Source organism: Monocercomonoides exilis (assembly GCF_001643675.1).
Source record: "Monocercomonoides exilis strain PA203 chromosome Unknown scaffold6-2077815, whole genome shotgun sequence".
Classification (NCBI taxonomy): Eukaryota; Preaxostyla; order Oxymonadida; family Polymastigidae; genus Monocercomonoides; species Monocercomonoides exilis.
Window position 1 is genome coordinate 1,974,883 of NW_027150551.1, and position 22,341 is coordinate 1,997,223.

The 22,341-nt window shown below is 37.8% G+C and overlaps 6 protein-coding genes across 6 annotated transcripts; 1 reads left to right on the plus strand and 5 right to left on the minus strand.

The window, feature by feature from the left end:
• Positions 1-1,938: 1,938 nt before the first annotated feature.
• On the minus strand, positions 1,939-3,453 carry MONOS_4339 (uncharacterized protein; the record flags this gene model as incomplete). The annotated part of the gene is made up of 1 exon (XM_067874403.1): positions 1,939-3,453. The coding sequence occupies one exon, from the start codon at positions 3,451-3,453 to the stop codon at positions 1,939-1,941; it is 1,515 nt and encodes a 504-aa protein (XP_067734057.1).
• A 54-nt stretch (positions 3,454-3,507) lies between these two features.
• MONOS_4340 (uncharacterized protein) lies at positions 3,508-10,169 on the minus strand (the record flags this gene model as incomplete). The annotated part of the gene is made up of 4 exons (XM_067874405.1): positions 3,508-6,013; positions 6,190-6,511; positions 6,576-7,900; positions 7,960-10,169. The coding sequence occupies 4 exons, from the start codon at positions 10,167-10,169 to the stop codon at positions 3,508-3,510; spliced, it is 6,363 nt and encodes a 2,120-aa protein (XP_067734058.1).
• A 19-nt stretch (positions 10,170-10,188) lies between these two features.
• MONOS_4341 (uncharacterized protein) lies at positions 10,189-14,829 on the minus strand. Its single transcript, XM_067874406.1, has 3 exons — positions 14,698-14,829; positions 13,661-14,642; positions 10,189-13,576 (listed from the first exon to the last, which is right to left on the minus strand). The coding sequence occupies exons 1-3, from the start codon at positions 14,770-14,772 to the stop codon at positions 10,812-10,814; spliced, it is 3,822 nt and encodes a 1,273-aa protein (XP_067734059.1). The 5' UTR covers positions 14,773-14,829; the 3' UTR covers positions 10,189-10,811.
• Positions 14,830-14,878: 49 nt separating this feature from the next.
• On the minus strand, positions 14,879-17,445 carry MONOS_17082 (putative palmitoyltransferase; the record flags this gene model as incomplete). Its single annotated transcript, XM_067869967.1, has 9 exons — positions 14,879-15,720; positions 15,864-16,002; positions 16,227-16,361; positions 16,440-16,555; positions 16,616-16,686; positions 16,883-16,951; positions 17,027-17,197; positions 17,265-17,359; positions 17,419-17,445. 9 exons carry the CDS (start codon positions 17,443-17,445, stop codon positions 15,068-15,070), a joined length of 1,476 nt encoding a protein of 491 aa, XP_067734060.1. The 3' UTR covers positions 14,879-15,067.
• Positions 17,446-18,724: 1,279 nt separating this feature from the next.
• On the plus strand, positions 18,725-19,418 carry MONOS_4342 (uncharacterized protein; the record flags this gene model as incomplete). The annotated part of the gene is made up of 3 exons (XM_067874407.1): positions 18,725-18,763; positions 18,834-19,181; positions 19,401-19,418. The coding sequence occupies 3 exons, from the start codon at positions 18,725-18,727 to the stop codon at positions 19,416-19,418; spliced, it is 405 nt and encodes a 134-aa protein (XP_067734061.1).
• A 1,393-nt stretch (positions 19,419-20,811) lies between these two features.
• On the minus strand, positions 20,812-21,357 carry MONOS_4343 (histone H3). The gene has a single exon (XM_067874408.1). It carries the CDS (start codon positions 21,330-21,332, stop codon positions 20,922-20,924), a length of 411 nt encoding a protein of 136 aa, XP_067734062.1. The 5' UTR covers positions 21,333-21,357; the 3' UTR covers positions 20,812-20,921.
• Positions 21,358-22,341: the final 984 nt, after the last annotated feature.

Here is a 22,341-nt window from a genome sequence, read left to right on the forward strand (position 1 = left end):
CAATTGAAGGAAAACTCAAGGAAAAACTCATATGCAAGAACGAAAGTTTTTTTAAAGGAAAAAAACAATCATGTCTTCTTCCTCTTCCTCTTTTTGATTTTCTGCAGTTAATCTTCAATCTTTTTTTTAATTCATTCATTGTCTTGAGTACTCGTTGATGAGGATAAACTTGCAGAAAGCTTCTTTGCTTCTCTGACAAAATGAGAGGCCATATCTTATTTCTGTTGCAATTGTATTTGTTCCTCCAAAACATATTCAATTACACTCTTTTCAAAAAAAATTCCTCTGCTTTCTACACTCTCATTCAAATCGCCCTCAAAATGGCATAAGCATATTCAAAGAATATTTTGCTTCCACACTTCCTCGTTGTTATGCAAAGCTTCACAATGCACGAAACGGACTTTGTGCGTTCTTTGCTGTTCATCTGGAAAAGCCAATGACATGTCTCAAGTCTCGTGCACTTCTTCTTTTCAATCTTTTCTTTTAATCATTCTTCATCATTCAGTTTATCACTTGACTTTTCACTTTTCTCTTTTTCTGTTCTTCCTGTACTCCTGCTGATTCCTCAAAGAAATGGAGATCACTTACACCAACATTAACTTTATGCAAATTTTTGAACAATCAACAAATAAAAGACCTTCAAACAGATTGATACTCAAGGCTAGTCAGGAACTTGTGTTTCTGATGATGTTTGAAAGCTTCTGTTGTCTCATTCAGGAACATATAAATAAGCGCATATTTCTTTTGATATTATTTCAATATGCATATATGTAAATATATATATTGTTTAAATAATTGAACTCTTCCACATTTCATCAAAGGCAAAGTTTTAAAACATTGAATTTTAAATTTCAACATCTTTCTGACCTTTTGTTCTTTCTTTTTTGTTTTGTGCAACTTTCAGAAGGCGAGCTATGCGCTTGAAGAGAACTTTCATTGGTATGCAACATCTCCATAATAATGGAAATAGAAAGCGCTCACAAATGCCAGTAGCCAATTTTTCCTTCCTTTCTTTTGTTCCCTCCTCTTCTTCTGCAATCATTCTTTTGATGAATTTGCTTGCTGGTGTTTATTGAGTCATTCGGTCCAAGTTTCTAAATGGGATTTGTAATGACAAATGTGCCCCAGAAGCATAACATCATTTTCTGTTGATGTGTTCTTTTCTCTCATCGTTTTGCAGAGTTCATTGAAAACATTTTCACAGATGATACTTAAATGTTCTTGCACATTCATCTTGAAAAGCATCTCTTCACACTTCTTCAATTATCATCTCTAACTTGGAAACATTGAAACTACTCGGATGAAAAAGAGTTTCTGAATAATCATTTTTTCTTTTCCAACAAAAAGAAAAAATTTCAAAAACAATATCATTGACAAATAAGAAAATAATCGAATCAATATTGATCGAAACAATCCATTATTTGTAATGCTTTCTTCAGTTTGGCTCCCCCCTAAAAGAACATTAAAAAAATGTTTGCGTGATATTCAGAAGCCAACAAACAAGCAAAATTAATTATCAAATGGTAAATTGAAGTTGAAATAATAAAGTATTGGTGTTGTATTTTTTGAAATAAAAACCATTTATAAATGCAAACATAAAAACAAATAAACGATCTTGAATACATACATATACAACAAATAACATTCAGCTGCAAAAATTATTGCAAATAAAGATATTTTATCACACATATATTGATAAAAACTTGACTATATACAAATGAAAAAAAAAATATTTTCTTGCACAAAACAAGACAGAGGTGCTGACACACAAAATAGATTGGAATTACAATAAGAAGGAAAGAAACTGAGAATAAACAAAACTAATAAAAACAAAAAACAAAAAAAAACACAAAATAGACTTAAAAAATTTAATGAATACTCAATTCGAAACAATACAATATTTTTTTATTCTCTTCCAAATTCAATCAATCAACCAATTCATCCACTCTTTCTGTTTTCTCCTGTGTTTGGTGTTGCCATTGAAGCAGCTGTTGCTGAAGAAGTCGTGGTGGTTGTGTTTGTTGTTGTTATTGCTTGTTGGATGATTGTCCCTTCCTTTTCATCATTTGTTTCACTTTCTGAGCTCTCAGCATATGCAATCGCATCTGAGGCTGTCACCACTGCTGCATTCGCTGGAAACCGCTGGATAAACTCTCGCTTCAGCCCAGCCAGCGTGGGCCGTTGTTCCGGAACTGCTGAAAGGCACTGGCCAACCACTGTGCTCAGACTTCCCGTGCTCTTCACATCCTTCCTCGGTCTCTCCCCATTCACAATCTTCTGCCCCGCCACCTCTGCCTCATACTCCCCAAACGGGATCTCCAGCGTCAAGCACTCCCACAGCATCATCCCAATCGAGAATGCCACCGACTCCTTCGTTGTTCCCATGTTTTTGTTGATCAACAATTCTGGCGCCTTCCACCTCAAGCACTCCTTCCTGAAATCATCCTCATCCTCAAAAGCTGATGAGGGAAGGGAGTCATCATCATCATCACTTGCAGATGTCACAACTGTTGTTGATGAGATCGATGATGAAGTGTCTGAGTCTGATGAGCAGTCGGAGTGGAGGGCAATGCAGATCACCATGTGTTCTGAGAAAAGAACAATGTGAGGACTCAGATTGGCCAGTGAAGATAATCCGTTTTCCATCTCATCAAAGGAGTGAAGTGCAAGATTGGCCACCCAGAACAGGATTTGGGCAGCTGTCTGCTCTCTTTGTTGAAGACTTCCAATCGCCATCTCTTTCTTCTCATTCCTCCCATGAAGCAGCATGAACAGCGAATCCCTCAGATCCACAATCAGCTTCTCATGAGGAGACGAACAGGCCATTGCATCCACCAGATTAGACATAGATGAAGTGGTTGGGCACAGATCCTCCCCTCGAACAAATGTGGAATCTGAATCAGTTGTTGAAGTGGTTGAGGTGGATGAGATGGAAGGTGATGGTGTTCTCTTCCTTATCTCTTCTTCGTCAACCTTTTCTAATGCCCAATCAGGAATCTTGTCTGAGTCCTTTCCCAAGATGTATTCTGTGGAGCCACTCTCGCTCAAAAGATACTCTTCAGACTCCGAATGCACCATCTCCTTTCCATTCATTCTCTTCTTGATCCTCTCTTCATTCTTCTTCTCTACCTCCTCTCCTCTCCTCCACTGCTCCTCAGGCGACATCTCCATCGTCACCATCTCAAATGCCTTTGGATCTTTTCTGATGTTATCATTCACAATCTCTCTCAGATCTTTATTCTCATTTTTAGCTTTTCTCCATTGAACAATGAATATTATTGAAATAACAAGAACAAACAACAAAATCACAACAAGCACAATCGCAATCAACATCCAATAAGATTTTCCTTCTTTTCCTCTTTCCGCCACTTTATCATTTCCAGTCTTTGATTCTGTTTTGTTCTTCAGAATCTGCTGAGAAGTTGCAGCCAATTGCTTTTCAAACAAAATCATCACTGACACCTCCGTTTCGTCTGCAATCGTTGAAATATTTTCTGATGGAACTCTTCAAATCACTTCGGTCTCTGATACAAAACTGTCTTCCTCAAAAGGATATGTCTCAACCAACTCCACATCCCCTGTTTTGAATATCAATCTGAATGACAAGTCACAAGGAAGAAGAAGTGATCTCTTGAAATTCAATTCAATGTTGCTTCCACTTTCATTCACAGAAACTTCTTCCAGTCTGGGAATGAACAAAGGCGATGATCTTTCACCTGCAATTCCACCGAGTGTGCATCCATCATTCAAAACCCACATTGATGAGTCATCCTTCACTCCATCTCCTCCTTTCAAGCTCGAAATGGTCAGTGAAGCAGAATCTGAACAAATAATATTCTGCCGAAGAGAAGGATATTTTTCAATGAATGGGTTGTTGTTCTCAAACTTTCCTTCAATTATTGTCACACTCCCTCCATTCACTGACAATCCCCCTTTCCCACTTTCCCGAATCCTCGTATCCTTCATCACAACCTTGCTCCTCTCAATCCTAACCATCGATCCATTCCACTTGCATGTCCTTTCTCTTTCCTCTCTTTCCTCCTTCTCATTCATTTCATTCATCTCCATTAATTTTCTTTCTTCATCTGTCCTGTCCACTCCTCCACACACATCACACATTTCAATCCTCACATCCTCACAACTGCTCAATAAAACAACTCCTCCCTTCTCTCTTCTACTCTCACACCCACTGAACGTGTAGTTTGAAAGATTCCCATCTCCGCACTCTCTCATCGCCATCACACTCCACTCCCCCATAATTGTGACATTCTCCATCCTCACTTCTTTCACACCCACTCTCGCATCCCTTTCCACAATAACCACATCTCCCTCTGATTCCACATCCCAAATCTTCGTCTCATCCATCACAACAAGTGATTCTCCACAGAACACCACTAATCTGCCACAATGATGGATGCGTCTGATTGTGCATCTCACCATCTCCATCTCTCCTCCCTCCACCCCAACAACTGTGTTCTTCAACCTCTTTCCCATCCCACTGGCTAAACTCTCAAATGAACATTCATTCATCACCATCCGCCACTCCTTCACTTTCACAACATATTTGTGTGTGCTCTCAAACATCTCTCCAAACACTAACAAACATCTCTCCACCACATTTTCATTCACAAACACCATAATGCTCCGCTCCTCACCTCTTTCCTCCATCTTCTTCTCAAAATGCACTGTTGCCTTTTCCCTTCTCATCGATACCATCCTCACATCTCCGATTACGCATTCCTCTCCCATCATCCCTTCTTCATCAATCCATATTGTATTCCCTATGGTTCGTTGAATATGTTGCACAGCATTTCCAATGGTTTCACACGGATTATTCTGTGCTCCACACTGTCTGTTGTCACTCCCACTTACACACACAAACACCTGTGCAGAATAATAGAATGTGATCAACGGAATCAGATCAAGATCAACTTTCCCTTCTCCATCGCTCCCACACATCGAGTTTTCCCCCTTCAACGCTTCCTGGCTGAAGTCCAGTTCAAACAGTCTTTCATTCAGCTGCGAGTCAATCGAATCACATCGTATAAACACATCCTTCCCTACAAATGCATCATTCATCATGAATCGGATGTTCTCCAATCTCAGCCCAAGTGATGGTATTTTTGTATTAGCGTGTTTCACATTCGGATCAAATGCATCAATCATCATCCCTCCTCCCCTTCCATTCCCTGTTGAACACACACACATCCCAAATAAACACCCACTCACCTTCACCTCCGACTCTCCTCTCTTCATCATCATCTTCATCCCTCCTCCTTCCAAGCTCCTTTCACTCATGCACTTCGTCAGCACACACCCTTCAATCACACACTCCATTCCACATGAGAACGATCCTGCACTCATCACGCATGCCCTGTTATCAAAACATGTGATGTACGTGAACGAGGAGCTGTTCACTTTCACTGTTTGTTTTGTGTTCTCCATTGCATTGTTGATCAGCATATTTGTTGCGGATGACTGACTCAGTGACATCAGACTGCTTTCAGATATCGTTATGTTCGATATCGATATGTTCATCACATCAATCACTTCCACGTCTGGTGTAAACTCTAAAACCCCTTTTGCTAGATTGAATTGAGAAAGGGTGCTATCCGCTATCACCACACTCCCTCCATCTGCTTTTATCAGACAATATTTCGTTTCCTTTGTTGATTCCTCACAAACAAATGAGCACCTCAGGATTGAAAGTGATGTTGGTGAGGATGACAACAATTGAATGAGTGATGAATGACTCCCCAATTCATTTGGCAGAGAAAATGATAGGTTCGTGAATGAAGCAACAACATTCGACGTAATCATTCCTCCTCCTTCTTCTTTGCCTTCGTTTCTTCCACCCTCACTCACTTTCATATCTGTTCCTTCTCTCTCTCCATCAATTGACACAACTGGAGTTATTGATAACAATGTTGATGATAAAAATGAAATAGATTTTCGAAGAGACCCTAATCCAACAATCTTGATGTGCGATTCGCCTTCTCCAAGTGGTTCATATCTCAGCGATATCAATTTATCAATTGATGAGCATGGTGCTTCTGAATATCCACACCCACGGAAGTCTCTTCCTTTCTCTCTCGAAACAAACCCATCTCCACTCCAATTACTCCACAAATACGCAACCAATGGAATCACTATCCCTCTTCTCCTGTCGTCTTCCTCTCCCATCCACACAGCTCATTCAATGATCCCAACTCCCCTTCACTCATCTCCCATTTGAAGTGCTCCTTGTTCACACACTCTCTCAGAACCCATCCTGAAACAAACATGTTCTTCCCTTTCCAAGCATTGCATTGACTGAATATCATTCCTTCGAGCACAAATGATCCCATTTGATCAGGCAGTTCAGCGAATACCCCTCCTCCAATTCCCTTTCCTCCATCCTCAACATCCTCTGATGGCACTTCACATTCAGACAAATTCACATTTTTCATTTCCAAACTTCCTCCACTTCCAACTGATATCATCATCCCTCCTCCTTTCATCTCACTTCCACCTGAGCGGATCGAGGACAAATTGCTCAAATCAATTTTCACACTTCCTCCTTCCTTCATCCCAACATTCAAACATCCCCCATCTTCTCCTATCACTTCCACCTGCCACATTCACTTCCACTCCACTCACTCTGCTGTTCAAAATCTCCAACTGAGCTCCATTTGTCATTGATATTGGTGATTTTCCATTCATTATCAGTGTTACTCCACTTTCCATCACAAATCCATCAACAATCAACACTCCTCCCTCAATATTTATCACATTGCATCCTATCTTTCCATCGGTCAATGCCCCACTTTCAAATGAGACTGAACAGTTCGATATGTTGAGTGTTGATGTTGAGTGAATGAATGCACTTCTCCTTGATTTCATCTGACCTTTCACAACAAATGAAAGTCTCCTCATTGTCAGTGAACTCGAACATCCAACAAGATAATCTTGTGTGTGTGATGCTCCATCACTCACATTCACTTGCATCATCTCCTCTGATGATGATGATGTTGTTCTGCCTGAAATACTCACATCAAATGAAGAAAATTCAATTTCATCCTTGATGGAAGAAGCTGAGATAATCTCCATTTCATTCTCAGTGCTGCTTATTCTCGAGTTTGCACAATAATCAACTGTCAAACAGCCAAACCCTTCAAATCCACAATGATTGTGATCCATCCCATTTCCCCCACTCCCATCAACAATTATTTTCGTTTCCAACGAATGAAAATACACAAACAGTGGAATCACTCCACTTTCTTCCCCATTTTCACTCCCACTCAGTTTCAACACATCTGATGGAATGGTGCTTGTGTCAAAAAAGGCAAATGTGTCTGTATTCACTTTTGATTCCAAAAACACACCATTCCCACAATGAACAAACACATCCTTCCCATATGAGGCCATATCCTCATTCACTTTCGAAAACTCAACATTCTGCCCAATTGTCAATCCACATTCCCCTCTCTCCATCTCCACAAACATCCTTTCACCTCTCCCTCCATTTCCTCCTCTCCCTCCATTATTCTCTGCCTTGCATCCATCAATCGCACTCCTTCCATTCACCACAACTTCCCCATCACCTGTCAAGTAAACACAAATTCTTCCCCCATTTCCTTCCTCACACTCACAATTCTCAATTGTTGTGTTGCTCATCACAAATATCTCTCCTTCCTTCACGCTCTTTGCCATCACCACTCCATCTCCTTCTGTTGTCTGATTCACATTCCGAATTGTCACATTCGCTAACATGCTCTCTCCTTGTACAGATTCTTCTGTTGATGGCTCCACGAACAGAAGTTGACTCATTTTCATATTTTCTATCTTCACATCAATCATCTGCAGCTGATTCAGCGCAACCACAAATACAAATGACGATATAGCATTCGTTTCAACAATACTGGATGAAATCAACACATCTTCCAATGAAAGTAATCCCCCCCATCGGATACTGCAAACACATTTGGGGAAGAATCTCTTGTTGCATTGTGATCGAAACCCAAATGTTGAACATTCAGCTGCCCACTCTTCACACTGAACAGCGTTGTAGAAGATAAAGAAAGCGATTTTGTTCCAATCACACTTTCCTCTCTTCCTTTTCCCAAAATAGAAATCTTTGCTTCAATCTCAATTGTCATTGTCTCGCTTTGATGATTTCCTTCCATCAGCATAACTGACAAGATCACTTGCATTAAACTATGACAAACTGCAATGCCAATGGATTCACATGCATTTGCTTCATTAGCCCCACATAACTCTTCTTCACCACCACCACTCACTGCCACAAATCGATTGAGAATTCCCCTCTTCAGCCAATCCTTCTTTTCCGTGTGTTGAACAGACCAACTACTTCCCGTATAATCATATCCATAACACACTCTCTTGTCATCTGTATTTGTTGTGTCGCATTCATAGAAAGGATTGTTTGAAGACTTAAAAACATTATATCGATCATAATATACCATATCATGACCATATGGAGTATCTGCAGAGCATTTGCATTCATGAAAGAACAAAAAACAACAATAAATCACATCATTTTGTGATGCTTGTCTGTATGGATACAGCTCCAACCCTCCTCCATACGCCGCTGCTGAGCATGAAATAAATTGAACGCTCCTCATTTTGAATTGCGTGATTGGAATATTGTAACAATACATACCTCCACCGCCTGTGCTTGTAAGTGAACATGAAGTGAAACTGCAGTCGAACACACACGCACTTTCCCCTCCTTCATTTTTATCTCCAATGCACCCTGTTCCTGAAACATCAAAACTTTCTAGATAAAGCCCTCCTGCGCTACTTTTTGCAGTGCAACCCTGGAATTTGCAACTGCTGATCCGAACACATGATAAAATCTGAAAAACAAACACTCCTCCTCCATATCGATTTAATGCAGTACAAGAATCAAAGTTGTTGTTCACAATCTCAACCGATTTTATGTGAAAGCACATGATTGCCCCTCCACACCAAAAAGAATTGCAATCTTTGAAAGAGCAATGAGAAACAGATACAGAGGCATTTGTTTGATTGGACATGAAAATCGCCCCTCCACTTGATATTCCATCAGTATACGAGTCACTTTTTCCTGTTGTTCTCGATCCATTCCATTCACACCAAGTGAATGAATTTGCTCCATTTTCTGTTTCGTTTTGTCTTTCTGGTGTCAACTTATTCTCTTCAGTTCCGATGCATTCAGCGTTTCTTGTTCTGCAACATCCAACAAACGAGGTGTTTGAGGCTGTCAAGGAAGCCAAGTGGTTGTTGAGGGAGGGAACAATTCCGCCATCATACGCATTGCAAACTGATGAGAATGAACAGTCATTCATCAGAGTGCAGCACCCACATCCCAAATCAAAACGAATCCCTTTGTGTGTAGGAACCGTTGAAATGTTGGAGAAAATCAAATCTGTGAGTAAAACGCTCCCAACAAAGGAAGATGACAGAAATGGAGGTGAAGAAGTCTGGAATGAAGAGAAGCCCGATGAGAAAATTGAGACATAACTGGAAGACTGGCTTTTTGATCCACTCATTTGCGTGGAGAAAAGAGGAGGCATTTGAGTTTGTTGTGCATTCCAAAATCGAAGTGTCAAGTTTGACAGAGATATTCGACTCCCACACAAATCAAATGGACTTATCTCACTTCTGACCTCAAAACGGCATCCAGAAATCATCACAATACTTTCAGTCCTTAAGGTTATTGAACTTGTATTTCCATTTGCCTTTATCCCCATATTCATGCACAACAGAGATGAACTATCCAGAATAATGTGGCTTCTCATCTTGCTTTCTTCAATTCCTTTATAAGCCTTCTTTTCGTTGTGGATGCTAATATATGATGCTTCCCCATCAGTTGTGATGATATTCCTGTTAGCGTTTGTGTTTGAAGATTCAATGGTGTTGTTTTGTTTCATTTTCCATTTTCCACTCCATCCCTCAAGTCCATCGTATTCAGAATTATTCTCGTTGAATTGTACTTGAATGTGAGTTTTCTTTGCATTGGAACTATTTTCAGTCTCCATTGAAGTCATCCAACCACTTGCAGGAATAATTTTCAAAATATTCGAATTAGGAATTATTCCAATTTTGTCGTTTGTGGAATCCTCGCACAAGCAATACCCATGAATGATTTTCCACAAAATTGCAACAATAACTTTCAATAGATTCATTTTGATGAGAAAAATTGACTTTCTTTTTAGATTTTTGATTTATTATTATTAAGGGTTACATTTGATCCAAAAATGAATGATTCAAAAACATAATACATTAAATTCATGTCAAGCATTTCATAAGAAAAAAGTGAAATTAAATTATATGGCTATTTCAACAATTGTTCACATTTCTCTCGAAATTTCTAAGATTATTGGATGACTTGTGATTTTCTAATTGTAATCCTTTGTCTTTGTCCAATAAATCGACTTGGACGTTTATTTTTTGAAAGACAATGATTTGATAACCATTTTCGTTTTCATCAAAAATAAAATTGAAATAAAATTGAATTTCGAAATGGATTCAAAAATGATTGGTGGAACAAATTCCATAAAGAAAATATTTTCGTCCCTTATTGAAGCAAGCATGTTTTTCAATTTGAAATAACATAGCTACAAATTAATGAATTAATTGAAAGAAATTTTCACATGCAATTTAACTTAACAACAATTAAAATGGACTCAAAAATGATATACAAATCAAAAAATAAAGTAATGAAGTTTAGACCTTTTTATAAAATAAACAACAATCACCAACAACAAAGTTATAAACATGTAAATGTGAAACAACAAATGCAATTTTCATGTTTTATTTTCACAAAATCACTTAGATTCATCTTTTATCTCTTCATTTGCTTTTTCAGTCACAGGAGTCTTTTCTTCCACATTTTCGTTTTCTTTCTTTTCATCTGTTGTTTGTTGAGTTTCAGATTCAACTTCTGTTTTTTGTTCTTCTTCTTTCAAACTGTCATTCTTTTGGGATGCTTCAAATGCCTTGTCAGCCTCTTCCATCTGACTCAGAAGACTAACCTTCTTTTTCGGTTCTTCGTTGCTTTCTCCTTCTCCTTCCTTATTCTCTTCTCCGCTCGGCTTCGATGCCAAAAACTCTTCCAGCAGCTTGTTTCTCCTTCTTCCTCCGCCTCTCTTTCCGAACAGAAGAGCCCCGCTGTCATTCTGAGAGGAACCTTCTACTGACAGCACAGAAGCATCCAATGAATTGCTTTCATTCTGTTTGCTTTCACTTGTCATAAATCTCGAAAACAATGAAGAAGCAGCAGAAGCAGCAGCAGAAGAAGAAGAAGAAGATGATGAAGCATTTTCGTTGTCTGCCTTCAAATTGACAGGCACCCATGTCAGCTTCATCACACAGAGGCCGATGTTGTCTCTGTGTGTTGGGGCAGTCGCGTCAGGCACAAGAGGAACAGCTCCTTTTGCTTCATACACGTCGCCTGCTGCCTTCACCAGCAGCGACGCCATGTTCTGTGCAGACAGAGAGGAGATGGCAGCATCGCTGTAGAAGACTGAGTGTGAAGAAGGAGATGATTCATCTGGAGATTGAGAAGAAGAAGAAGAAGAAGAAGCAGACGACTGTTGACTTGCTTCGTCTTTTAATCTCTTTGCCTCGTTCTGAATGAGCCGAGGAATAAGATTGGCACATGCATATGGCTTGATCACATCCCAGAAGCCGTCACTTGCTGCCACACACCACAGCGGCAGAGGAGCATCCACACTCACAGAGCTTTCACCTTCTTTCCTTTCATTTTCTCTTTCTGCTTCTTCATCCACACAGAACCGCACATGCTTTTCAGCAGGCTCCAACTTCACCAGTTTCGTAGCAGCCAATGCGATTGTCTGGGGCGACTGGAAATCTCCTATTGATCGTGTGACCATCATGCCATTCACACGAACAGTGGTGCCAGCATCGCCTCCTTCTTCCCCTTCTCCTTCGCCTTCGCCGCCCTTTTTGCGGTTCGGCATCTCCACCACGTCTGCCCCTTCTTTGCGGCAGCGCTCCACTTCAGCAGGATTTGTGGAGACGTGCCGCTCTGTCATCTCAACAGGGAAAGAAAGAGAAGAAGAAGAAGAGGAGGAAGAAGAATAAGAAGAAGAATTCTCCTTTGTTGATGGAGGATATGAAGAAAAGAGCCAACACTCTGAATCTCCCACATTCCCACTCACAAGTTCATATGACCCACCAACTGTGTATGAATCAAAACGACACAGTTCTGCCTCTTCTGCTTTCTCTCCTTCTTCGCTCTCTGTTTTTTCCTCATTCTGATTATCCTCAGAAGATGTTTCATTCATCCATTTCTTCATGTCCTTCTCTGTCACTTTTCGCAGCTTCCCTTCCAACTGCCTTGCCATCGTTTTTTCGCTCAGCGGTGCCACAATCGACTTCCCATTCCCATCAAAGTGCTCATTCCCTGTGTTCAGCACCACACCCGTGGCAGTTGCCCCTGCCATTGTATAATACTCCTTCCCGTTCACCTCTTCTCCTCCCATCCCGTTTGTCCCAATTCCTCCTTTTCCTTCTCCCATCTCTGCATCAATCGCCTTGATTGTGTTGCGCAGCACCTCCTCCAACGACGGGCTGCCGAGCATCGCTGCTGCTGCCAGCTTCTCATACTCCTCCAGAAAAATTGGGCAGAAGCGCATTTTGGCGAAGTGTGCTGCTTCTCTCCCCCGCTTGCCGTCGAACGAGTGCCCGTCAAACACACAAATGCCGCTCCGCACAGGAAACGTGCCTGTGAAAGAGAAGCCATTCACATCGTCCTCCATCGACTTCTTGTTCCTGTCCACTGCACTCCCAATGGAAGACTGCAGAGTCACCACTCCACTCCAGTTGCGCGGAAGAGCCTTCTGCTTTTGAGCTAACCTCGAAGATTGAACTGTCTTTTGTTTATTATTATCATCAGCAGCAACAGCAACTGCAACAGCAATCTCTGCTGGCACAGACAATTGTTCACTGTCTTGCTGTGTGGAGGAAATAGCCAAAGACGATGATTGCTGCTTTGCTGCTTCGGAGGGTGCTTCTGCTGGATATGCCAATTGACTGTCAGAAGAAGCAGAAGCAGCAGTAGGAACAACGTGAATGTCGCTTTGTCCGTCTTTTCCGATGAAGATGTCAGTCAGAAGATCTGACTGCTCCAGCTGAGTCACCTGCATCAGTCCTGTTGTGTCAAGAGATGTTGACAGCAGAGACGAGGAAGACGAGGAAGAAGAAGAAGAAGATGATGATGATGAAGCTGAAGCAGGAGAACTTGAAGATTCATCTGCAGTGACTGCCTTTTCGTTATCAGATGTCGTCTCCTTTTGTTCTGCAGCTGCTTCGTCTGTTTTTGTTTGCTCTGGCTGTTTTGGAGGAAGAGTGAGCTGTGCAATGACTTTCCACATTCTGTCCATCTGCTCCTCGTATTCGTGTGACGTGACAGCTGCCTGAGACAGTGAGTGTGGTCCTCTCAATGAGCTCGATGAGGCACGCGATGAAGAAGGCGTTGAAGAAGAAGAAGAAGAAGAAGCAGTCGATGGACGGTTCATAACAGAATGTCGCGGAAGAGAAGATGTACTTGTGGGTTTTGGAGGTAATTCTGTGAAAAAGCAAAATTAATTTTGAATTTGAATTGAAAAGTTAAAAAGATAAAAAAATAGCGCTGACACAAATAATAACAGACCAGATCCAGGTGCATGTTGGTCCTTATGTTCGTCGTTCTTTGTTGATTGAACTTTTGCAAGTTGAGAAAGAACAGACGCAGTGACAACAGCTTTTTCTTCTTCACTCAAAAATCCTAAATGTTTGGTGACTTCTTGGCGAACAGTATTTTCCGTCCATAAAACAGATTTTACTGTTCTTGTTGTACCGCCAAGAGAACGAAGTGATGATGAAGACGATGAAATTGCGCTGGTTCTAGGCTCCTTTTGCTGCGACGCGCTTGCAGGTCGATTTCCCGTTCCAAATCGTGACGGACGCGGAAGAGAGCTTGAAGAGCTGGATGGGGTGTGTGTTTTTGTCGTTGGTGTTGATTTTGTATCACGTATCGGATGTCCCGAAGAAATTGGACGAGTCACTGTTGATGCTGTTTTGGCACTGGCTTTGATTGTTGGAATCCCCGTTGTGTGAGTTCCGTTTGTAGGTCGTGTGCTGGAAGAACCAAAACCTCTCCTAGTTGTAGTGGTTGATGCAACCGCTTTAGATGCAGTTGGAGGTCTTACTGAAGATGATGAGCTTCGAACTCCCATCCTTTGAGTCGAAGAAGAATTCGCTCTTTGCGTTGAAGAGGAAAATCCAAATCGGCTACTAGAACCGAATGTGGACCTAGCTTTTGATGCTGTTTGCGGTCTAATTGAATGAGTTGAAATCAAACATGTAGATTTAGCGCTTGAAGTCGGACGGGCGGAAACAGAGCCAGAAATTGGACGCCTGATTGTTTGGCGAGATTGTAATGTGGTTGATGGATGTGAATTTAGTTCTTTTGCTTGATTCGCAGGTTGAGCTGAACGCTCATGAGAATGGCCTTCTGGAGGAAGAGGAGTTGCTGTTGGGTCATGAGTATGAGGTGAAACTTGAAAGGCATGTTGATTCGAATCCACAGGTGGTGGAGACAACGGCTTTTCTGTAGCCGCAGAAGCATCAGAAGAAACTTTGTGAGGTGAAGTCTGTTGAATGATCTGTGAAAAAAAACAATCAACTCAAAGAAAAAGAAAACAAAACTGTTTCCTGCTTAACTTCTGGCATGGTTTCATTTTGTCTATTTAAAGTGATTTCATTGCTTTCAATGGTTGTCATGCCGAATTACCAGAGAATTTGGCAGATTTCGATGAATAAAAACACTTGATCGACAATATCCATAATCAAGTAATTTTTCTTTTCAAAAAAAACAAATGATTTTTCCGAATAGCGAAATTTGTCGTCTCTTGAATAATTTTTAACGTATAATAAATAATCAAAGTTATCATATGTAATTTCAATTATGCACATTTTACAGCATTTGAATGCGGTTTAATAACTTTACTAATAACGGAATAACAATTTTAAAAACGAAAAAGTTCTCAAAAAAATTATCCTACATAAAAATTTATAATTATTTCTTTTTAATTTTTTCTTTGTTATGACTTCCTTCTTTCACTGCTTCCTTTTTCTCAAGTTTCTTTTTCGGTTCTTTCCCAACTTTCGCTTTTGTCTTTTCCGAAGCCTGACTCATTTTCTGTTGTTGTACTCTTTGCACTGGGAATGTATTATATCTCTTTAGTATTTCTTCTTTGCACCCGAGGAAAAGCTCTTTCCATTCTTCAGCATTCAACTTCTCATCGACATTCTCAAGCTCTTCCTTTGTAAAAGTATGTCTATTTGTGTGATGTTTGGCTTTACTACTTTGATTGCTTGTATCTTCATCATCCTCTTCCTTCTTTTGTTCAGCTTCTGAAATCTGTTTCATCAGAAGCATCTTCCTCCTCTCGTCTTTTGCTTTTCTTTCTTTGCGATGGCGCTCAATTTCTCCGCCTGTTGGCTCATTCATCCAATGAAATCGAGGGCGGTTTGGGAAAGTGTGTGGAATAATAGAAGAAAATGTGGTGGTTGGGGCAAATGTGGATAGCTGCTCTTGTTGGAGTGAAGAAGAAGAAGAAGAAGGTGGAGTTTGAGTTGGAGCTGATGATGAATCTGTTGTGAGCGGATTGATGTTGCATTGTCGTGTGTGTGGTGGGATAATCACTTCCATCAGATTGCTTATCAGCCCTGCATTGGAAATAAAACATTGTAAATAGAAAGGCAATAAAAATAATTTTGTAAAAAAAAGGACAGAAAATTCATAAATACAATCTCCAAATTATTAATTTCAAAGCTCTTAACCATTCCCACTCATTTATTTAGTCTGATACCTTTGCTGTATCTGTTCACATGCTTTTCTTTGAGATCGTCCTTCAGATCATCCACATAAGTTGGCGGAAGATCGCGAATAAAGGACTTTCCTTGCACAATCTGCATCGCATCTTTCCTGTTCTGCTTCAGTCGCTTCCACTAAAATGCAAATGAGATGGTTGAATTAAATGTTAAATAATTTAATATGTTGCAAGAGAAGGTGGGAAAATATAGAATTATTGGATAACATGATCAGTTGTGAATAAGAATGTATTTGAAGCAAAAACACAAATGCAACTCACTTAGATTACATGAAACTTTAAAGAAGGCTAAAATATTAAGTCTCATTTCACATATAAGCAAATCACTTGCATTTAGCACACCTTTAAAGTTTCAAGTGTCGAAGTGTTTGTGAGGAAAAGATAAACATGATAGAAAAAGAAGCTCAGCAATGCAATGCACAAGCAGACAGAGAACATCACAGCTATCGAAGTCCACATGCGATGGTTCAGTATCACCTGTAGAAGCATTCATTGAAAAAAAAAAGGAATGTTAAAGAATTCATTAAATGCTTTATTATCACTTGAACATCACACAGTCAGAGCAATTTTCCATCCAATTGTAATGACTTGCCCGTTACGCAATCTGACTTGCTTTCCAAACATGCCATCAGCATTCACAAAATAATACAGAAGCTTGATTGCCACGTATGCTACATAAGCAGAAGCAATAGGTTAAGAAAGTGGAAATGAAACAAGAGAAAAAAACAGACCAATGTACCCGCACGTCACTCCGTTCGTCAGCAAAAATAGCAAAAAATAACGATAATTTCCAGCACCAACACTAATTTTTTAATTTTTTTCAGCACAGTTATTGGTTAAATGTGAAGTATATTTTCAAATAACATATTGGCGATTCATGTAATATTTGTTATGTCAAATGTTGCAAAAGAGCGCAAACCAGTTATTAATCCTATTTGTAAATAATATTTCGAAAAAGCTCATTAAAGATAGCATTTAAATGAACAACTTTAACACACCATGGGCAATGATGATCGTTTCTAGCTATGCAACATCCACAAGTTGAGCAATGACGAGTTCGAGGTGGTCTAATAGTAATCATAGAACCAAATGAATGCATAAATAATTAACGAAAGATATTTCTAACAAATTATTTCACAAGCTTTATAATCCCGCAATGTTTGCAGAAGCGAACTTCTGAATGCAGATACCCATCGTATGGATATGCCTTTTCAAAAATTGGATAATTCAATTTTGTAACAACACCAGGATCTGCTTTGCATGCAACAATAAACGATACAATTGACAGCGTTATTCCAGCAAAAATAAAAATGCTTGGAACGTGGTTAAATAAAAAGGATTTTGTTTTAAAAAAATGACTTTATTCAAATAAAAGCAAACTTGTGAAGAGAGGACATATGCTTGCCATCAAGATACAAAAAAATTCCGAAGAACCATGCAATATACATCCCAATAGCAAGACTCATGTAAAAAATCTCATGAAAAGAATATGATGCAATATTATTGAGGTGAAACAAAAGAAGATAGAACACACTTGCATGCAAGGATTCTTCTCAAACATTATTTTATTGAAGCAAGCCTCAAAACAGTTTGGTGGGCGATAAGAGCGTCCATCTGATGTTTGTTCTTGTTTCTTTTGAGGATGGCAGAGAGCATAGAGCTTGTTAACAAAAGTTCCTCTGAACACTGGAAGCCCCCCAAAGATGAGCACGATCAACAGAAAAAACAAAAAGACAATAAGCAAAGCCGAAATTATTTCTATCGACATAAAACATAAATATCAAAAAGAAAATATTAAGGTTAGATAATCTTAAAACTTTTAATTCTCTATATCAAAATAGTGTTAATTTGATAAAAATTAAAATGCTTTAAAACAATTAAAGTGAGAATTGTCGGCATAAAGGACGATGACAATTTATGTATTTTAAGAGATTTCTCAAAACTTTCATCATAAAACAAAGTGTAATTATTCAGTATTCAATGTGTTGTTTTCATTGTTTTGCCACTCAATAAAATATTATTCATAAAATTTTGAAAAGAAATATCGAAATTAACTGTAAATAATTTTCAGATGATCAGAATTGCCATAAACTAATCCTTAAAAGAATAAATCATTATTTTAATCTTTTTTAGCTTTCAAAAAATACTTTCATATTAATTTTGGCATGGAAGTTAGCTTTCAAGTGTGTATTGTGTGTTATTCTTTTATTTAATTTTTTTTTATTCTGTGATTGTTTTTGTGTATATGACAATTTGCCATTTTAATCTTCATGCAAAAATATTGTAATATTCAGAAGATGACAATTACAGAAAAGTTTTCAGGTATGCATGTTTTATTTTATTCGAATTTATGATGATTACGATTTTTCCATTTCTTTTTTGAAGAATTGTTTTCTGAGCTCGAAAGCTGCACCGAAATTGAAAGAAAACAAAAAATTGAAGAAATGAATGAAATAATTGACAAAATGTATGATGAAGAATTTAGATCAATTTTAGCAAAAGAACTGTTCGATACAATCGAAAAAATGATTGAAGAAGAGAAAATTTCGCTGGAAAATGCAATTTTTTTACTGAAACACTTTGGATATTGGATAGAGAATAAAAATATATGGATTGATATCTTTGAAGAATCTTTATTGAATAAAAGATTTGAGAAGATGATTATTGAAGAAAATATGAAAAACGAAGAAAAAAACGAAAAGTTTCTTGTTGATCTTTGTGAATGTTATGTTTTTCTTAGACATCATTTCTCATCTGAATTTCTTTCGATTTGAACTCGCTGTCTTGTAAAATATGCTTTGAGAAAAGAGGAAAAAGAGGAAGCGCAAAAAGATGTAGAGATGGTATTGCTTGCTTTGAGCAATATTGCACAATTTGAGGCTTGATTCATTTTCTTAATTTGCATTAGTTTTTATGTTTTTTGATGATTTACGAACTTAAAATTTATAGATTCTTGAAGAAAATCTAAGTTTGTATGATATTCAAGAAATCATCGAATATCATCAAAAGCACCACAATCTTACTCCATTGGCATATCAATCAGCTTGGGAGTTATTGATTACCAGATTTGATGACGAAGGAAGATTAAAACGAACGATTATTAGCAAGCTGCATTTTGTTGACGAAGTTACAAGAGAAATGGAACTTGCGTCAAAGAATGTGAATTCTAAGGAAAATGAAGAAAAAAAGAAGAAAAGCGAAGTAACAAAAGAAGAAACAATTTTAATTAGATGGCTCGAAACGCTTGATTCTTTCTTTTACTCGTTTAAGCAGATGAGAGAGGATTCTTCTTTCCTTGTTTGTTTCATTGCTCAGTTATTTCGAAAAGCAAAGGGTTGCCACGGAGAGATAACTGACCAAATCATAAGATCATTTCACAGTGCAATGGAAAATAAAGCAGTTAAAATTGGTTGTTTGTTGAAAAGTGGAGCAGTTGATGTTGTATTGAAGGATATAGTTCGGATGGATTTGATAAATCCATATATTTTGAGATATTTGTTTTTTTTTTTTTTGAAGATCTTTATGAAAGATTGAAGAAAAAGACGGAAAATGAAAGCAAGGATGCAAAGCGAAAAGAGATGAAAAGAAAGTTATGTGACAAGTTTGAGGATGAAGGATATAAAGACTTTTTAGTCGGATTACTTCATTGCAAAGTCAAAGAAGTATCTGGAAATTTTTTTGTGATAAATTATTTGCCTGAATATTTTGTTTAATGCTGAACAACTTTCTTTTTTATTCTCTTCATTTGCCAAAAGACATCTTACGCATTCGATAGAGCAATAAGGATATTTTGTATTTATTTTAAGCGGATGAAGAAATTATTTGAATTGTCGAGCTCATTTTTTGACTTATTCATCATCCGCAGATTCATGTTCGTTTGTCTCAATAATTTTTAGCAATTAGGCATGGTAGTCAAAATGTAAAGATTCCACCAACGTTCAAAATTCAGAAGCGAAAAAAATTTATCAGAAAAAGAAAAAAGTTTCTTTTTCTCATTGCATATCGTTTTCTCTTCAATTATCTGCTATATATCTTCAAATATTCTCTTCATCTGTTCAAAAAATTCAAATTTCTGTGAATCTTTCAACGGAAAACTCAAAATGGATTTCGGTTTTGTGCGTAAAACATGTTTGAATGAATAATTGGAAATGAATTCATTCGTTACGAATGAAGAATAACGAAAAACACTATTTTTCAAAAATTAAAACATTATTCTTTATATTTTCCTTTCAATATTCTTCATGCACTGCTTGTAAATTGCATTTTCTTTCTCTCTTTCCGATTTCATTGTGAACACAATAAAATAACATTTTCTCCGATCTTCTTCCAAAATGGTTCATTTGAGGCAAAATCATAAAATCCTCCATCATATGCTCCCTCATTGTTCTTCACAATCTGTTTCATATAAAATTATGTTTCATCCAATCTTCACTTCTCGCTCCGAAGTGGAAAGCGAGAGAATTAAAAAGTCGCCCAAATTTTTATCTTTGAGAAATTTGGAGCAACGCTCATTCACCTCTTTGTCATTCTTCTCCGTTAATTGAAAATAACTAATTTTTTTCCCTTAAGATCTCGTAAATTTTACAAAGACTTTTGGTGAAAATACTTAAAAATTGATCAAAATACATTATTTAATATTCTTTGGAGCTAGTTCTTTATTCAAATTTTGGAGATTCCCTACGATTTCATCAAACAAATAATCGCATAAATTGTTCAATTGATATCTCATGGTTTCAGTTACCGACTCAACAATATGTTGTGAAATGCTTTGGTAAAAATTGTAATTCAACATTTTGATTACTTTTTAGCTAAATTTTTAGATTAGTTTCAATTTATCTTCAATTATTATTATTGAATTAACTTTTTTTTTTATATTTGTTAATTTATTTCTTATTCTCTGTTAAATTTTTGAGATTACAAAATATTATAAAGTTCTTGAAATTTCTTAGTTATTTTATCATTTGTGTTCAATAACACAAATAAATAAAATGAAATGGAAAAACGGAAAATTTTTTCATTAAAAATCATTGATACAATTTACGCGCGTTCAGCTCTGATTCTTCTTGCAAGTTGCATATCTTTTGGCATGATTGTAACACGTTTTGCATGAATTGCGCACAAGTTGGTATCTTCAAACAATCCAACGAGGTAAGCTTCGCATGCTTCCTGAAGAGCTGCAACTGCTGAGCTTTGGAATCTCAAATCAGTTTTGTATTCTTGTGCAATTTCACGAACAAGACGTTGGAATGGAAGCTTTCTAATCAAAAGTTCAGTGCTCTTCTGATACTTTCTGATTTCACGAAGTGCCACGGTACCTGGACGGAAACGATGGGGCTTCTTCACACCACCAGCTGCAGCTGCTGTTTTTCTTGCTGCTTTTGAAGCGAGTTGTTTGCGTGGAGCTTTAACACCAATTTGTTTACGAGAAACTTGCTTTGTTCTAACCATTTTGAATTATTATTAGTTTGATAAAGATATATCAAATAAATTGAATGTTGATTAAATCATTTGGATTATATATATAACGGTGAGTATGAAAAGATCACTTTGTGCACAAAACATTTTGATCAACACATTAACTTACTTATAAAGGTTTGGGATCTGCATAATTTTTCAAATCTTATTGGACAAGAAAATGAGGATGAATGAAAAAAAAATAGTCATGAACATATAATATCTCACTTTGGAATATTGTTTTTTGAATTGAATTAAAAAATGAAAAATGATCCACCCACATTAAATGAGCACAGATTATTTATATCGTCAATCAACAATTGGACGCTCGCTTATTGAATCTTTGAGCGAGATGATTGAACAAGGATTTTACAGTCCTGAAGAGGATGATATAATATTGGAAAAATATGTATGATTTAATCATTTTTTTGAAATTTGTGTTTTTAATTGATGCTTTTATTTCATCAATTGCTGCTTCTATCCCTATGCTTGTCTCAGCTATTAACTTCCTTTTCTCTTTTTGTATTTTCTCCGAACAATTAATGCGCTTCATCCCGAAGATGTGTTCCTGTCTACGATTCAGCTGTTGTATCACAACAGACTCGAAGAAGTACATGACAAAGCATCCCGTACAGTGAATCGTATATTGGAAGCATGTCTAAGAAAAACTATGTCATATCTTTACAGTCAAACTACTTCCTCAGAACGTTCAACCTCATTTCAAATAGCGTTGTGTGGTTCTTGTTCTTTCGAGAATACGCTTGTGGATGGTATAGTGTCTGTCTCACCCAGTTACCCACATCAGAGCACAGACCGTAGTTAAGCATTCTTTGCAAACCGACTTCCAAAGAACGTTACAATCTTCTGGATCTTCTTTGTGCCTGTCCATGCTATCTATCCTTGCTGATCTGTCTCTGCGTTCCAAAACTTCATAACAAAACATTCGTCAAAGACTTCTTCGTTCATTGCAACTTGCAGGTGAAGTGTTTGTGCAATATGATGG

What these genes read in the sequence shown, in the direction of transcription:
- MONOS_4341 (XM_067874406.1), bottom strand. Translation starts at nt 14,772, where the DNA reads ATGACAACCATTGAAAGCAATGAAATCACTTTAAATAGACAAAATGAA. An exon ending in CAGAAGTTAAGCAGGAAACA is followed by an intron (nt 14,643 to 14,697) that starts GTTTTGTTTTCT and finishes ATCATTCAACAG; the next exon opens with ACTTCACCTCACAAAGTTTC. An exon ending in CCAACATGCACCTGGATCTG is followed by an intron (nt 13,577 to 13,660) that starts GTCTGTTATTAT and finishes GCTTTTTCACAG; the next exon opens with AATTACCTCCAAAACCCACA.
- MONOS_4343 (XM_067874408.1), bottom strand. Translation starts at nt 21,332, where the DNA reads ATGGTTAGAACAAAGCAAGTTTCTCGTAAACAAATTGGTGTTAAAGCT.